The 18,396-nt window shown below is 45.4% G+C and overlaps 2 protein-coding genes across 3 annotated transcripts in view; one reads left to right on the plus strand and one right to left on the minus strand.

Moving 5' to 3' along the window:
- Positions 1-6,741, plus strand: part of SLC51B (SLC51 subunit beta) — a 45,902-nt gene extending 39,161 nt beyond the window's left edge. For both annotated transcript variants that reach the window (XM_089656657.1, XM_089656656.1), the window contains exons 3-4: positions 2,970-3,060; positions 5,736-6,741. In XM_089656657.1, the coding sequence (XP_089512783.1) occupies positions 2,970-3,060; positions 5,736-5,952 (308 nt within the window). In that variant the 3' untranslated portion in view covers positions 5,953-6,741. The remainder of the gene's footprint in view (positions 1-2,969; positions 3,061-5,735) is intronic.
- A 5,112-nt stretch (positions 6,742-11,853) lies between these two features.
- RASL12 (RAS like family 12) overlaps positions 11,854-18,396 on the minus strand; it is a 74,675-nt gene continuing 68,132 nt past the window's right edge. The window contains exon 6 of the mRNA XM_089656658.1: positions 11,854-13,208. Coding sequence (XP_089512784.1) covers positions 12,821-13,208 — 388 coding nt within the window. The 3' untranslated portion in view covers positions 11,854-12,820. The remainder of the gene's footprint in view (positions 13,209-18,396) is intronic.

The following is an 18,396-nucleotide window of genomic DNA, read 5'->3' on the forward strand; positions in this document are numbered from 1 at the left end:
TTCTCGGGGAGTCCCGTGCCATCGGGGGAACCTGAGAATGCAGCCGGTGTTTCTGCCAGCTGACCATAGAGATGATTGGAGACCAGAATGGTGCCAATCATCTCTATAGTCTAAGAATTCGGAAGCTACAAGCATTTCATCACTTCAGTTTCGCAGGATATAAACAGCGCCATTTGTAAATTGGGGAAGCATCTGATCACACTGATCTTGGTTTGATTAGATAATATAAGGGCAGAGGAGATATCTAGAGTCTGATAGACCCCAGATTTCTCAAAAAAGAATATATGACAATGCGCATTGAAGTTATAGGGAATATTTGCATTCCCTGTGATAGCAGTGATTAAAAAAAATATGAAAGGGAGAGTGCAAAAATAATTGAAAAAATCAAAATAACTTTAAAAAAAAAAGAAAAAATGCACCCTCGCGTGTGCGTACCTGCGTGTGCGAGCTTTGACCCCGTGCCAGTATGTAAACAGCGATTGCCCCATGCATGTGAGGTATCGCCGCGAACATCAGATCAAGGCCAGTAATTCTAGCACTAGACCTCATCTGTAAATCTAAAATGGTAGCTTGTAAAGGCTTTTAAAACGTTGCCTCTGGATATTAAAAATGTATGCAGTTTGTCGCCATTGCACGGGGCATGCGCGGTTTTAAAGCATGTCGTGTTTGATATATATTTACTCGGCATACCATCATCTTTTATATTTCACCAAATAATTGACCAATATATTGTGTTTTTGTGCTTTAAAAGTAAAAAAAGTGTATTTTTTTCAAAACATTTGCGTTTGAAAAATCGCTGCACGAGTACTATGTGACATAAAAAAATTGTAGCACCCACCATTTTATTCACTACGGTGTCTGCTTTAAAAAATATATAATGTTTTGGGGTTCAAAATAATTTCCTAGCAAAAATACAGATTTTTTTCATGTGAACAAAAAGTGTCAGAAAAGGCTTGGTCTTCAGGTGGTTAGAAGAGTGAGTGATGTGTGGCATAAACTTCTAATGCTGGGCATAAAATGCCCCCATCCTCCAAAATGACCCTTTTTTGTAAAGTAGATACCCCAAACTATTTGATGAGAGGCATACTGAGTCAATAGAAGAATTTATTTTTCCACAAGTTTTTGGAAAATGATAAAAAAAAATATTTTTACACAAAATTGTCAATTAAATAATTTACTGCACACACATGCCATGGGTATATGTGGAATTACTCCCAAAATACATTCTGCTACTTCTCCTGAGTATGGGGGTACCACATGTGAGAGACGTTTTGGCATTCTAGCCAAGTACAGGACCCCAAAATCCAATAAGCACCTTCAGGCTTTATTTCCTCGTTACACTTCCTGACAGTTATTTAGAGGTCCTGAAATGCCAGGATAGCACCTACCCACCCCCCCCATGACGCCTTTTTGGACAGTAGACACCCCAAGAATTTGATAAGAAGCACGGTGAGTATTTTGTAGATCTCGTTTGTTGCCACAAGTTGTTGGAAAATAAAGAAAGAAAACAAAAACATATTTTTTCTTTTCTTTTTTATATTTCAAAACCTTGTGAGAAAAAATTAGATCTGCAAAATACTCACCATGCCTCTTTTTAAATTCCTTGGGGTGTCTACTTTCCAAAAAGAGGGGTCATTTGGGGGGGGGGGGGTTGGTGCTATCCTGGCATTTCAGGGCCTCCGAAACTGTGATAGGTAGTGAGGAAGTGAAATAAGTTACGCACCTTCAGGCTTTTAAAGTGGTCATTGGATTTCAGGCTCCTGTATGTGGCTAAGCTCCAAAAAAGTCTCACAGATGTAGTATCCCCATACTCGGTAGAAGCAGCAGAATGTATTTTGAGGTGTAATTCCTCGTATACCCATGGCTTGCATGAGAAATATGTAATTTAAGTGACAACTTTGTGTTAAAAAAAAATGTTTTTGTCATTTTCAAAAAAACTTGTGCAAAAAAAATAAATCTTCCATGGACTCAGTATGCCTCTCAGCAGATAGCTTAGGGTGTCTACTTTCTGAAAAGGGGTTATTTGAGGATACTTGTACTATCCTGGTATTTTAGCACCTCAAGAAATGTGATCGGCAGTCAGAAAGTAAAAGCTGTGTAAATTCCATTACCTATACCATAGTTTGTAGACGCTATAACTTTCACACAAATCAATCAATATACACTTCTTGGGATTTTTTTTACTAAAAACATGTAGCAGAATACATTTTGGTCTAATTTATGATGAAATTTGAGTTTTTTTGGATATTTTTTATGACAGAAATTAGAAAATATTGGGTTTTTTTTCAAAATTTTATTTATTTTTTTTGTTTATAATGCGAAAAAAAAAAAATGCACAGGTGATCAAATACCACCAAAAGAAAGATCTATTTGTGTGAAAAAAAGACATAAATGTAATTTATGTACCGTATTGCATGACCGTGCAATTGTCAGTTAAACTAGTGCAGCGCTGTATAGCAAAGAAATGGTGTAAATTGCAGTATCTATACCATAGTTTGTAGACGCTATAACTTCCACACAAAGCAATCAATATATACTTATTGAGATTTTTTTTTTTACCAAAAACATGGAGCAGAATACATTTTGGCCTATATTTATGACTAAGTTTGCATTTACTATATATTTTTTATAGCCAAAAGTAAAAAATATTGTTTTTTTTTTTCAAAATTTTCGATCTTTTTTATTTTATAGTGCAAAAAAATAAAAAGTGCACAGGTGATCAAACACCACCGAAAGAAATCTCTATTTGTGTGAAAAAAAGGACAAAAATTTAATTTGGGTACAGCATTGCATGAACGCGCAATTACCAGTTGAATTAGTGCAGCGCCGAGTAGCAAACAAAGGCCTGGTCAGGAAGGGGGGTAAGTGGTTAAAGACTGATGCAGTGTTTCTTTTACTCCTGAAACATTTTAGAGCAGATGAGATTTACTTTTTATATCTGTGATGTAACAAATTTTTAATCTTTCCAGTGACTGTATGGAACTATGTCATCCTTGCCCTGGCCTTCGTTGGATTGTTCCTGGGTGTCTTTCTTCTGAGCAAAAACATCTTGAACAACAGGTAGGTTTATGATTTTCTCTAGTGCAGCCTTTTTTAACCTTTTTGCCCCAGAGGAACCCCTAAAATCATTTTTAGATGTCAGGGGAACCCTTTCTATAAGCAATTCATTGGGGAACAGTGGCAAAAACGGCATTTACGTTGGTGGTCAGTTGGAAGAATGTTCCCCTTACAGTGATGGTCACAGGTCACGTTGGTGCCATTGTCAAGGTCCTACCTTTTCCCAGAGGTTATGTTTCTCCATGTGCTGGCATCCATGTTGGATTCCTGCAGAGCATGATGGGAATCTTTTTATGCCTTCTGGTCTCTGAGGTCCATCCCCCAGAGGGGTGTGGCTGATTACATATAAACCTGTGGTCCGCACATGCCCTTTGCACTTGTGTCTTGTGTCTTTGTGTTGCTATTACTCTGTTCTGACTCTCGTGACTCTCCTGGAATCCGACTCGGCTTGTGACCTGACCATTCTTTGTGTTCTCCTTTGATCTGATCCTCCGTTGCTGAACTCGGCCCGTGACCCGTGATTCTCGTCTACTGTCCTGTACCGTTTTGTCCCGTTGTTGTCGACCCGGCCTGCCTGATTACTCTATTGTCTTTCCCACCAGCTACACGCCATTGGCGGCAGCCATTACCGCAGCTGAGGTGTCTCGGGGGCCGCGACCTGGTTCCTGGCTGCGTCAAGTCCATCCCCACCATCAGGGGCCCTGGTGAAGGGCAGCCTGGGACTTAGACTCCGCGCCGTGGGGGACTTCGGTCTGTGGGTGGTGGTTGTCGCCAGCCAGTGCGTTACATTGTTATTAGGCCTACCTGTCCGTTCCTCAGCTCCTGCCCTGACAGCCATGCTGCTGTTCAAGTAGTGTTGGACCCAAAATTAACCAGGTATCATCAGATGGGAGGTCAACCAGTCATAGCTTTGGGAACCCCCAGCAACCTCTAGAGCCCTGGTGCCCAACCTGCAGCTCAAGGGCTGCATGTGGCTCTGCGGTATACGAGGTGCAGTCCTCGGACCTCAGCAGTCTGTAGAGAGAACATTGATTAGAGTACTAGCATTGATCTCCACCAGCCTCATGTAACATGTTCCCAGTTTCGTATTGTCTTCTGTAGCATATCCCCAGCCAACAATGTATCCTGTCCTCACTCTCTGACCCTCATTTCCTCTATTAGGTCTGCAGTCTCTGACAGTCCTCCCAAGCATTACATATATTGAACATTATGTGCAGCCCTTTGCTGTCAGGGGCCACATTTGAGACCCCCTGTAGCTCGAAAATTGAAAATCACTATTCTAGAGCAAACTTTACTAAATAAACGGCCACTTTACTGTCCTTGAAACCTTGCGCGGGAAAGGGCAACTGTGACCTGTGGTAGAAGAAAATGCCCTGGTATCAGTGGAATTAAACAATGCCCCATCATTGGTATTAGGCAGAGTAATAGTGCCTCATCATTGGTGTCAGTGGGAGGAATAGGGTCCCATCATTGCTGTCAGTGGGAGGAATAGTGCCCCATCATTGGTGTCAGTGGGAGGAATGGTGCCCCATCATTGGTATCAGTGGGAGGAATAGTGTCTCGGCATTGGTGTCAGTGGGAGGAATAGTGCCCCATCATTGGTATCAGTGGGAGGAATAGTGCCCCATCATTGGTATCAGTGGGAGGAATAGTGCCCCATCATTGGTGTCAGTGGGAGGAATAGTGCCCCATCATTGGTGTCAGTGGGAGGAATGGTGCCCCATCATTGGTGTCAGTGGGAGGAATAGTGCCCCATCATTGGTATTAGTGGGAGGAATAGTGCCCCATCATTGGTATCAGTGGAAGGAATAGTGCCCCATCATTGGTGTCAGTGGGAGGAATGGTGCCCCATCGTTGTTGTCAGGGTGAGGAATAGTTTTCCATCATTGGTGTCAGTGGAAGGAATAGTGTTCCATCGTTTGTATCACTGAGGAGAATAGTGTCCCATCGTTGGTGTCAGTGGGAGGAATAGTGCCCCATCATTGGTGTCAGTGGGAGGAATGGTGCTCCTTCGTTGGTGTTAGTGGGAGGAATGGTGCTCCTTCGTTGGTGTCAGTGGGAGGAATGGTGCTCCTTCATTGGTGTCAGTGGGAAGAATGGTTCCCTATCATTGTTATCAGTGACAGGAATAGTGCACCATTATTGTTGTCAGTGGGAGGAACAGTACATTGGTGTCTGTGGGAGGAGTAGCACCCCATTACTGGTGTAAGTGGGAGGAGTAGTGCCCCATCACTTATGCCAGTCAAAGGAATAGTGCCCCATCATTGGTGTCAGTGGGAAGATTAGTGCCCCATCATTGGTGTCAGTGGGAGGAATAGTGCCCCATCCCTTATGTCAGTTGAAGGAATAGTGCCCATCATTGATATCCGTGAGAGGAATATTGCCCCATCGTTGGTGTCAGTGAGAGGACTAGAGCACCATTTTCAATGTTGTTGGCAGGAACTATGCCCCACTGTTGCTGACAGTAGTGGTTGGGGGGTGGGATAATGTCCCAAGGGCCAGACAAAAGCAAGCAAAGGGCTGCATCTAGCCCCCGAGCCACAGACAACTGCTGTAGAGGAACCCTAAGTTGATGATTGCTCTAGAGGCACGTCTCTTATACAAGTCAAGCAATGTCCATCATGTTCTATGAAGTTTATTTTTTGTCTTCTTTTCTGTTACTTATTTTCATTCTTTAGAAAGAGGAAGATGATCGCCTTGCACCAGGCGAAGATGTCTGCGAAGCAGCCAGAAGAACCAGAAGGAAAGCAGGCCGTGGTGACTTTGGAGAAAGACGATTCAACAGAAGAGCACACGCCTCTAAAGAAGGAACCTCAGCCAGGCGACATCGAAGTCCAGTGGAAGGATGGGCAGATCACATCGCTCGTCAGACACATGCCTGAGGAGGATGTGTAAAAAACCTGGACATATTTATTTACAGGGCACTGAAGTCCACCAGGCTGGTAGTTTTGATTTGCACAGAATGGGTTGAGAACAGTGTCGTAAAACAGCGTTATTTTATTACAGGTCCATTTTGCCTATCCTGCTCATAGTATGCCATACCAAAGCACCAAAATACGTAGATTTTAACGGACAATTCAATGCTAGAGAATACACAATACCAGCGGAGTGTAGCGGTAAAATGAGTATCCCTTGAAGATATGTATCACCTGAAGCAACTGCGCGTGTGCCGGTTTCAGGTTGAAGAAGCCGATCTCCGACTTTAGCACAGAGCTGGCGATCGGCTTCTTCGGCTTAAAACCGGCACATGCACAGTTGCTTCAGGGGATACTCATTTTACCGCTACACGGGGGCAGCTGTCACTGTTTCGGCATCCTGCTCCTGCACCCCCTGTGATGGTGTCACCTGGTGCGGCCCGCACCCTCCTAGGGACGCCACTGAAACTCCGTAATCTCAGCAGGGATAATTCAATGCTTAGTTAATTCGCAACAGGGGGAGACATTAGATGCCATTCCCTACTGCTGCTAATGTTTAATGATATCAATAATGCACCTCCTCAGGCATCTCTATGGTTGACTTCATTCCTTAGAACTGTTTCTCTGAGTGGATGGAGTAGCTGCAGAAAAACTTTGAACCATATAAAAAAAAAAAAGATGACTGTTACAGACATGGGCCCCATCTATACTATAAGGATCTGAGGTTTAGAATGAAAAATGAATAAATAAAAAGGAATTTGTATTAGAACGAATTGGCTCATGCTGAAGTTCTTTTTAATCATATGTGACCCTGTTGGCATTTATTGCTGAACTCAGAAAAGCTTTTATTAATAACATTTGCCCTATATAGTCTATGGCAGAGGTCTCCAAGGGCCAGATGTGGACCTATGCTTGCTTATATTTGACCCTTGGGGCACTTTTTCATCCACTGGTACCAATAATGGGGCCAAATTCCCCCAGCTGATGCCAAGGGGCACAATTCCTCCAAATGACACCGATTATCATGTACCTGGTGATGGAGGCCAATGGAGAGAGGGCTTCCCTTGCGGCTAAGTTCCGGACTCCCCTGAGAGTGGGACAGCGGAAGTCAGGCCCAAAGTTGCACAGGTCGCCTGTAGGAGTGCTGGTTGGTGGTCCACTCAGAAGCACAGCTGGTGCATGGAGATAGGTCTGCAGACAGGAGGCGCCTGTGCGTGGTATGCAAGCCCTTCCAGGATTTAGGTGTTTACTGGGTAGTCGGTTCAAGCCAAGGTCAGGTACCAGGTGGGAATCAGAGCGGACGTAGTCAGATGGGATAGCCGAGGTCATACACAGAGGAGTGAGAGAGAGAGAGTATCCGTAAGCCAAGCCGAAGTCAGATCAGGGGTAAGGCAGAGTAGACAGGTCCAGGAGCAAGCCGAGTCGGTAACTGGAGATCACGGGTCAAAGTCACAGGGAACAGGAACAGGGCACGGGGAGCTAGAGATCATCCAGCAACTAGAGGAAGTGATGAGCCTCCTTATAAAGGCCATCTGGCACCAGACTGAGGCTGATGTGTACTTCTGCGACCATGTAGAGTACTGGCAGAAATGCCAGATCTTCCAGAACTCTTGCCGTGGACAGGACCCTGACACAGATGAGGCACAATTTCTCCCAATGACACCAACAATGGAGCCCAATGATACCAATGACAGGGCACAATTCCTCCCACTGATACCAAAGATGGGGCATTATTTTTTCCTACTGACATCGCACCCTTTTCTACACCCAATGGCCAGAACCTGCCCCCCCCCCGTAAAGACTGAAGGGCAGTAAACTGGCCCTATGTTAAGTAAATTGGAGACCCCTGGTCTGGGGTGAGATATATTAGAGAAGCATAAGTACCTTATTCCTGGCTCCCCCAGCAGTCAACACTCTTGAATGAGGATTGTGGACAGGTTGATGACTTCATGGCATTGCTTGTGTATACTCGAAGTGGTGGGCAGCAAGACTGCATAAACCGAGTTATCATACATGTTAACATGTGTTGCGTTAGGGAAGCACATTCATTTAAATGGGCTACCTAACACACCAAAAATGGTGCACATGCCATTTCTGCCAGTGCAATGCAACTCAGGACATTGTGCTGTGCCGCAACAGACATCCATTGGCAAGATGTATGGATTCAACACAGTACTGTTAATGGGCTGCCCATGTACAGTTGTGTTCAAAATAATAGCAGTGTGTTGAAAAAAGTGAATAAAGCTGAAAAATCCTTCTAACAGCTTTTATTTCCATCCACGCAAATGCATTGGGAACACGACACATTCTATTCCAAATCAAAACATGAAGAAAAATATATCAAATTTGTGTTGTTCCTCTAAGAAAATTGAAGAAAAGTGAATATTAGACGGTTCAGAAAAATCGCAGTGTTTGTATTCTTCTTTACAAACTCAAACATTCACTATATAAACTGAGAAATGTTTGAAGATTTTGCTTTCCTTTGAATGACTTCATGAATATTTGGTTGTAGTCGCACTGTTTCTGAGAACTGCTGTACATCTGTGTTGCATGGAGTCACCCAACTTCTGGCCCCTGTGATCAGGTATTCCAGCCCAGGATGATTGGACCACATTCCACAGTTCTTCTCTATTTCTTGGTTTTGCCTCAGAAACGGCATTTTTGATGTCACCCCACAAGTTTTCTATTGGATTAAGATCCGGGGATTGGGCTGGCCACTCCATAACGTCCATCTTGTTGGTCTGGAACCAAGATGTTGCACGTTTACTGGTGTGTTTGGGGTCGTCTTGTTGGAACACCCATTTCAAGGGCATTTCCTCTTCCGCATAAGGCAGCATGACCTCTTCAAGTATTCTGATGTATTCAAACTGATCCATGATCCCTGGTATGCGATAAATAGACCCAACACCGTAGTATGAGAAACATCCCCATATCATGATGCTTGCACCACCATGCTTCACTGTCTTCACAGTGTACTGTGGCTTGAATTCAGTGTTTGGGGGTCGTCTGACAAACTGTCTCCGGCCACTAGACCCAAAAGAACAATCTTTCATCAGTCCACAAAATGTTGCGCCATTTCTCTTTAGGCCAGTCAATGTGCTCTTTGGCAGATTGTAACCTCTTCAGCACATGTCTTTTTTCCAACAGTGGGACTTTGCGGGGGCTTCTTGCAGATAGCTTGGCTTCACATAGGCGTCTTCTAATTGTAACAGTCCTCACAGGGAACGTCACACCTTCTTTCATCTTCCTGGAGCTGATTGTTGGCTGAGTCCGCGCCATTTTGGCTATTCTTCTATCCATTCCAATGGTAGTTTTTCGCTTTCTTCCACGTCTTTCAGGTTTTGGTTGCCATTTTAAAGCATTTGCGATCATTTTAGCTGAGCAGCCGATCATTTTCTGCACTTCTTTATATGTTTTCCCCTCTCCAATCAACTTTTTAATCAAGGTGCGCTGTTCTTCTGAACAATGTCTGGAACGACCCATTTTCCTCAGAATTTCAGAGAGAAATGCACTGTAACCAGCATGTCCAACATTTGCTGCCCTCCTTCCTTAAATAAGGGCAATAATTGCCACCTGTTTTTCAAAGAATGAATGACCTCACTAATAGAACTCCACACGGCTATTATTTTGAACACGCCCCTTTCAATGAGTGATTCAATGACACAGAATCAGCAGCATGCATGTCATGACTGTTGGGTCTGTTGGATTTCTATTACTCTACTACACCTGCTAGGAAATTATTTGCCATGTAGAAATATCATTTCTACCAAAAACAGTGATTGATCCGGTTAGTGATGTCTGACTGCTATTATTTTGAACACAACTGTATGTCTGGCAATGAGATACGTACGTGGAGAGTAGTTCCACTTTTGTGGAAAAAAAAACTATCTCCTCAGGGTAATCAATGTAAATTGCAAGGATTTTAACTTTGTTGCAGATTTCCACCTTTTGTTGCTCTGAAGAAACAGTTGTTTATTTCCCCATGTCCTGTGAATGGCAGGGGTTGGTTCATTATAATCATCCAGTGCACTCTAAGTGTTCTGATGAAAAAAGTTGCAGTGTCTGCATTCCTCTAGATGTAGTTAACCCTTGGGGAGTATCTCACCAAAACTGAAATTTCTGTTACAGAGGATGCCCAAAATCTGACTTGAAACTTAGAGCAGACACAAAGCCAATCACAAAAGCAGGAAATTACATTTTGTGGGGCACTCTGTACACCATATAACGTGATAATGTGCACCCCTCACCTGCATGGCAACCCAGGCCACTGCCTTTGTGGCATATCTACAAGTATGGCTCAGAACTCCTCCTACAGATCCTACCCTTCTCTGTGCAGCCAAGGAGAAGCTAGTCTCTGCCCTCCCCAGTCTCCGTCAGCAGTGGAGAGGAGGACAGAACTCCTCCTACAGATCCTACCCTTCTCTGTGCAGCCAAGGAGAAGCTCATCTCTGCCCTCCCCAGTTTCAGTTAGCAATGAAGAGGAGGACAGAACTCCTACAGATCCTACCCTTCTCTGTGCAGCCGAGGAGAAGCTCGTCTCTGCCCTCCCCAGTCTCCGTCAGCAGTGGAGAGGAGGACAGAACTCCTCCTACAGATCCTACCCTTCTCCGTGCAGCCAAGGAGAAGCTCGTCTCTGCCCTCCCCAGTCTCCGTCAGCAGTGGAGAGGAGGACAGAACTCCTCCTACAGATCCTACCCTTCTCTGTGCAGCCAAGGAGAAGCTCATCTCTGCCCTCCCCAGTCTCAGTTAGCAATGAAGAGGAGGACAGAACTCCTACAGATCCTACCCTTCTCTGTGCAGCCGAGGAGAGACTCGTCACTGCCCTCCTCAGTCTCAGTCGCCAGTGGAGAGGAGGACAGAACTCTTCCTATAGATCCTACCCTTTTCTGTGTAGCCAAGGACAGACTCATCTCTGCCCTCCTCAATCTCAGTTGCCAGTGGAGAGGAGGACAGTACTCCCCCTACAGATCCTACCCTTTTCTGTGTAGCCAAGGACAGACTCATCTCTGCCCTCCTCAGTCTCAGTTGCCAGTGGAGAGGAGGACAGAACTCCTCCTACAGATCCTACCCATCTCTGTGTAGCTGAGGAGAGACTTGTCTCTGCACTTCCCAGTCTCAGTCAGCAGCAGGGAGGAGGACAGAACTCCTCCTACAGATCCTGCACCTCTCTGTGCAGCCAAAGCACCACCTTGACTCCACCTCTCCTGGTCTGGCAGACTCCGGCAGCTGACTCCAGCCCTCTTCTGGACCTTCTCTAGACCCTGCACTTTCTACTTCCCAGCTTCGCCCCCCAGCTTCACCCTGGCAGCAGTAACACAAGGTAAGAGGTTGGGACTGTGATTTAAGGGAGGGTGAGGGACGCTTGACTTCTGATAGAGGGGGGGCTTGACATCTGATGTACTCTGGACATCTAGTCTTACAGATACAACCGGCCCTTTGAGGGCAACCATAATGCTGATGGGGCCCACGATGAAATTGCGATTGACACCTCTGCCTTACATTATCACCTCTGCCAGCCAGACCCCAGTGATCCCTGTGTCTGTTCGCAGTCATTGAAAGAGAATTCTGTGCTCAGGCACAATTTGCACTCACAATGGATCACACCATACCAGGGGCGGACTGACCATGCGAGCACTCGGGCACTGCCCTAGGGCCCGGGGTCAGTAGGGGGCCCCATGGAATGCCCCTGATACCTTTTTTATAAGCTTTTTTGAGTGTGGGCAAGGACACAGGGGCCCCATGATCTCCTATTGCTCGGTGGCACCATGAGTTGTCAGTCCGCCCCTGCACCATACTGAATCACATGTGAACCGTGTCCAGATCACCTATGGACCAAACATTGGTAACATTTCCACCTTCAGCAACCAGATCTGCAACAATATGTGATAAAGCTGTTTTTATTTACTGCATACAATAAGCTCCCTTTTTTTTGTTTCATACAGCCAAAATTTCAGTCTGTCAGTTCATAATCCCTGAACATTGAAATATATTAGATATGGCTGAAACAATTAAAAACAGAAGAGACAGATTGGATAAAGCTGAGATCTCTGTGTGCTGTATCTGCAGTCCAGGCTGCTGCTGTGTATAATGGAAGCTGGCAGATGAACAAGTTCTAGATGGTGGAGGTTCAGCAGAAGCCAACGGGCGCAGTCAACACGCTGATCAGACATCCGGCTCTTTGATAACAGGGATGTGAGTTTGGCAGCAGGAGCAGTCTAAACATCTGGATAGCACATCATCAGGTGTTTGGCGTTCAGTTCCGTCATATAATGTAAAGCCTGTTCTTTGATGTTAAGTTGACCCTCTTCTTTCCAAATCCAGTAAGAAGCATAACGGCAACCTGCGCTATGTGTGACCTTCAAAAAAATGCAACATTTTAAGTATCAAGGACCAAAATATCATCTTTATTTCCACTGTCTTCCAAGTAGATGTCACTTGTAGCTCATGAATAAATAGGTATGATATCTGAGTAAAATGGACATCATGGGGTGGATTGTATAGCGTAGTCGCAATGTTCCTCAACTTGTGCTGTTCTTCACTACCAGTGCCGGGGCAAGACCCTTCAGCACCATGGCAAAATGACCAAAGTGAGCCCCCTTTCCCCACTACTTCTGCAGATCCTTTTATCAACCCCCGTCTTGCTGAAACACCCAAGGGTGGCCAACTTTTTGACTACCCCTCGGCATGACCTTGTTCATTGCATTGTCAACCTCAAGAATTAAAATTTATAGTTTTAGATGCATTGGCTTTAGACCTTGGCCATCTTTTAGTTATTTTGTGATCCAGTCCATAAATAGTGATTCAGAACACTGTGCTTCATGCCAATAAGGCGTTTGGCCTTTTCATCCTTAAAAAATCTTAAACCCCTTCAGAAGGGTCAACGTTGGTGCCTTACGTTTGCTTTGGGCTCTAGATGACTTCACGGTAACAAGTTTGGCTTGAGCCACAGAGGGGATCTCTTTGTAACTTAGGGGTGATAAGGTGCTGAGGGTAGGCATGCCATGACGGCTGGACATTGCAGAGGAGGACATGGGAGGCAGGCCAAGCAGAGCCCTCTCCTCGCTGATGTACAATGGTGGTTTCATATGAGCAGATCTGTCTGCATCTCTCCTCACTTCGTGTATAGCATCGTGAAACACCTGCTGAACCAATCGGAAATCCAGGCAAGCAGAGACCTCCCGAAAAAGGCAGCCATGACGGGAGGCAAGAGCTGAACCATCTGCCTTGCTGACCTGTCTGACAAAGGACAAAGAATTGTTAATACTGCTAAGTTACTTTGTGTGTTCACTAAAGCATGCAACAGAAGGAAATCTGGCTTTTCCTATTTCCTAATACGCATAAGACACACTTCATTCGTCATTCTTTCATCTTCTGCATTCTAAACATATTTTCTATGAAGTCGGATGAAAAACATGTCAAGGTTTTGCATGTTACATTAATCAAAGAGAATTTATTATAATCCTATCTTCCTATTCTTGTCATAATGCTTGCCTGCCGATTATTTCAGAGATGTATTATTCCTTTTATTTACACTAACATATGTGTGCCTATTCATGAACAGGGTAAGTTAAACCATCTGACTTATGTGTCACTGGCCAATCAGCATATACGTTAGCAAAACATTTATTTTTTTTGGCGAAGATGGCCATTGATCATGGTGGGAGAGTATTAGCTGTTATTGGAGCTGAAGGTCTAGAAAGGAGAGCAGGAGATGATCACGAGGCAGAGTGGGAGCCAATCAAGGAACATAGGGAAGAGGCACCAGAACAACAGCTGAACATGGATTTTATGGGTGTAGGTAGAGCTGCTGTTAGAAACCATGGGGCCCCATACAGCCAATCTGACAGCCCCCCAAAAATCAGTTTACTATGCTTCAGTTATGAATGAACACAGTGATTGATTGGTACCGGGTGGGAGAGTATTAGCTGTTATTGGAGCTGAAGGTCTAGAAAGGAGAGCAGGAGATAATCACGAGGCAGAGTGGGAGCCGATCAAGGAACATAGGGAAGAGGCACCAGAACAACAGCTGAACATGGATTTTATGGGTGTAGGCAGGGCTGCTGTTAGAAACCATGGGGCCCCATACAGCCAATCTGACAGCCCCCCAAAATCAGTTTACTATGCTTCAATTATGAACGAACACAGTGATTGATTGGTACCGGGTGGGAGAGTATTAGCTGTTATTGGAGCTGAAGGTCTAGAAAGGAGAGCAGGAGATAATCACGAGGCAGAGTGGGAGCCGATCAAGGAACATAGGGAAGAGGCACCAGAACAACAGCTGAACATGGATTTTATGGGTGTAGGCAGAGCTGCTGTTAGAAACCATGGGGCCCCATACAGCCAATCTGACAGCCCCCCAAAAATCAGTTTACTATGCTTCAGTTATGAATGAACACAGCGATTGATTGGTACCGGGTGGAAGAGTATTAGCTGTTATTGGAGCTGAAGGTCTAGAAAAGAGAGCAGGAGATAATCACGAGGCAGAGTGGGAGCCGATCAAGGAACATAGGGAAGAGGCACCAGAACAACAGCTGAACATGGATTTTATGGGTGTAGGCAGGGCTGCTGTTAGAAACCATGGGGCCCCATACAGCCAACCTGACAGCCCCCAAAAATCAGTTTACTATGCTTCAATTATGAATGAATACAGTGATTAATTGGTACCGGTCACTCATTGTGTTCATTCAAGAAAGGAAGGGGTTGGTAAATGTGACATATTTACTAGTCCTTTCCCCCATTCTCCAGCCTGAAGGATCCTATTGTGTACTTGCAGCTGCTGGTGGGAAGGAGAGGAGGGAAGTCAGCAGCACTGTGGGTGGTGGGGGCACATGGGGGGGCCTGGGCAGCAGGGGGAAACATATGGTGTACAGGGAAGGTGATGAGTGCAGTGGGGGGCAATTACTGAAACCGATCCCCTGTATGGATTTCTTTGCAGCAGTTGAAAGCCACTGGGAGGGAGAGGAGAAGAAGCTTGCTCTCGGCTGCTGCAGAGAGAGCCATACAGGGGATCGGTTCCAGTAATTGTCCCCCTGCTGTACCAATCGCTCTCCCTGCCCACATCCGATTCCCCCAAATGCCTGGGCCCCGTATATGAAGACTGGTGGTACCCCCTTATCCACGACCCTGGGTGTAGGGGTGCATAGAGGAGGTCAAAGAGAAAACAAAGTTATTGCTGAACACGGCAGACAGTGAAGGGGGGAGAACAGTGCCAATTGACCACATGGAATATTGGGAGAGACAGAGAAGATAGTGAGAACTGATCAGGGAGTAGATAGAGAGAGCAGGCAGAGTGGGCACTCATCATGAACCCAAGGGGAAATTGCACCAGAACAGCAACTGAAAATGTTTTTTTTGGGTGGGGGAGGCATAGAGGAGGCAAAGTAAAACTGTATATGGCAGAAGGTGAAAGAGAGAAAGATGCACCAGCTGACCATGAAACATTGAGATAGGTGGGGAAGAGAGTGAGAACTGATCAGAGAGTAGATTGAAAGAGCTGACAGAGTGGAAACTGATTATGGATCATAGGGAAAAAAGCATCAGAGCAACAACTGAACATGGGTTTTATGGGTGTGGGGGAGCATAGAGGAGGGTCTGGAATGGGGAGAGGCCACACAGAGGAGACAACGTTAATGCTGAAGATGGCAGATGGTGGAGGGGGAGAGGCAACTGACCATTGAACATTGGAAGAGGTGGGGGGGGGGGGGGGGTTGAGAGCTGACCATGTGGAAGATAGAAGGCAGAGTAGGAGCTGATCATGGATCATAGGACAAAAGGCACCAGGACAACAGCTTAACGTGGGTTTTATGGGTGTGGGGGAGCATAGAAGAGGCCAATTTGCCACTGGGTCTGGAATGGGAGAGGCCACACAGAGGAGACAACGTTAATGCTGAAGATGGCAGATGGTGGAGGGGGAGAGGCAACTGACCATTGAACATTGGAAGAGGCGGGGGGGGAGTTGTGAGCTGACCATGTAGAAGATAGAAAGGGAAAGCAGCAGTAGAAGATAGAAAGAGGAGCTGATCATGAATCATAGGGCAAAAGGCACCAGAACAACAGCTTAGCGTGGGTTTCTTGGGTCAGGGGGTGGGGGGAGCATAGAGCAGGCTGATTTGCAACTGGTTCTCAACTGAGGAGGGGGACAACACAAAGTTAACGCTTAATATGGCAGAGAGTAGAAGGGAGAGAGGAGTGCCAACTGACCATGGAACTTTGGGAGAGAGGAGGGCAAGAGCTGACCAGGGAGTCAATAGAGGGAGTAGGCAGATTGGGAGATGATCATGGACCATAGGGGGAGAAGTACCGGAACAGCAGCTGAACATTGATTTTATGGGTGTGGGGGATCATAGCGGAGGCCAATTTTGCCACTGGTTCTAAACTGTAGGGAGGCATGGAGGAGACAAAGTTAAAGCGGAGTTCCAGTCAGTTTTGTGTTTAATAAAAGTCGGCAGCTACAAGAACTGTAGCTGGTGATTTTTAATAAACACACACTTACCTGTCCCGGGGTCCAGCTATGTACTCAACCACGCCATCCCTTCTCTGCCTTTTCTCTTCTTGGTGCTGGCATCACTATTGTGGGTACCAGGCTGTGACGGCTTGCGGCTTCACAGCTGGGTGCCCACAGCGCATGCGCGAGTCTCGCTGCGCATTCTCTTTGGTCTGGCAGTCTTCTGGGACCTGTGAAGGTTCCCAGGAGACTGCAGGAGAAAGGAAGGGGCCAAACTTCCGGGCTCACTTCGATGTGGCAAACTGAACCGGAAGTGGGAGTGGGTACCTGTCAAAGCCAGGTACCCGCTCTCTCCTCCCCCCAAAAGGTGCCAAATATGACAGTGGAGTGGGGGGGGGGAGGCAAACAAGCGGAGCTTCCACTTTTGAATGGAACTCCACTTTAAAGTTAAACATGGCAAAGGAGAGAGCTAACCGGGGAGGAGATGCAGAGGGAAGGCATTTTGATTGATGAAAGACAAGGAGAAGTGAAAGAAAGGTAGCAGATTGGGGATAACGATAGACCCTCAATTCTCTATGACAGTTATAATGTTAGGCTGAGAGTGGAATCATAAATGGGCAGCACAGTGACTAAATGGTTAGCACTTCCACCTGGCACTACTAGGGTCATGGGTTCAAATCCAAACCATAGCACCACCTGCCTGGAGTTTGCATGTTCTCCCTGTGCTTGCGTGGGTTTCCTCCGGGTACTCTGGTTTCCTCCCACACTCCAAAGACATGCTGGTAGGTGAATTGGCTCCTGTCTAAATTGTCCCTAGTATGTGTATGTATGAATGTGAGTTAGGGACCTTAGATTGTACGCCCCTTGAGGGTTAGGGACTGATGTGAATGTACAATATATATGTAAAGTGCTGCGTAAATTGACGGCGCTATATAAGTACCTGAAATAAATAAATACATGTGCAGTGCGGATTGAAGGTCAGGTTTCACAGCTAACTGTCACATTGTTTGTTCAGCAGTTCTGGTCAGGATTTTATCCTGTTCACAACTGATGACGTGCGGTTTAGAAACGGTTCCCATAGAAGTCAATAACCTTTAAACTATGACTGCACTGCTCAGAAATCGGACAGGACTCATTTTCAATCTGCACCACTAGTGCACCAGGCATACAGTATGTGAACAGGCACCATAGGAAGCAATGTTATTTCACGTCACGCAGATTAGATGCGGTTTAAACCTCATCCAATCCACATACAGTTGCAAGAAAAAGTATGTGAACCCCTTGGGATTACGTGGAGTTTTGCATGAATTGGGCATAAAATGTGCTCTGAACATCATCTAAGTCACAGCAACAGAAGTCTCTGGAGTGCAAGGCTGGAAGGAAATGCGTGTTGCCTGGTTTTGCTGGACTATAGGGGGACCCAAATCTCTAGTGACTCCTAAGGGGGTACTGCTACATAACTATTTTTATGAGTATTTCACTGTTTGCTTGGAGCTCTGCTTTTAAAACAGTTAAAAACATATCTTGATACCTGCTACATGGAACTGTCACCCTGGAACAGAGGAGGAATAGTGAGATAGACAGTGCACTCTGTTACCCATACAGAAGAGTAGGCGAAATGTGGAGACCATCAACATCAGAAATAAGCAGAAGAGAAAAAAATAGAGTATTGTGGGTTAATGTAATGAACAGAAATTGCAGGAAAAAAAAGAAAACTGCTGAGGAAATATAAATTCAAAAACTGAGAGATGCTAGATGAGTACTGTGCGTGAACACAAAGGACATTGCATGTGGTGGGAACATACTACTATTTATATTGCATTCCAAAAAAGATGTTATTCCAGCAGCTTAGTAATGTTCACAATTCCAGAAATGTATCCTAGAAATGATTGAAGGGTTGAGTTTTGCCATTCCTGGTTCCCTCCCATGTACTGCATTCTTTGTAACGTCTTGTTCTTAATATAATTTTGGGGTCATTTA

Source organism: Staurois parvus, unplaced genomic scaffold, assembly GCF_062004578.1.
Source record: "Staurois parvus isolate SC_StPar_1 unplaced genomic scaffold, SC_StPar_1.0 ptg000927l, whole genome shotgun sequence".
In the NCBI taxonomy this organism is placed as follows: Eukaryota; Metazoa; Chordata; class Amphibia; order Anura; family Ranidae; genus Staurois; species Staurois parvus.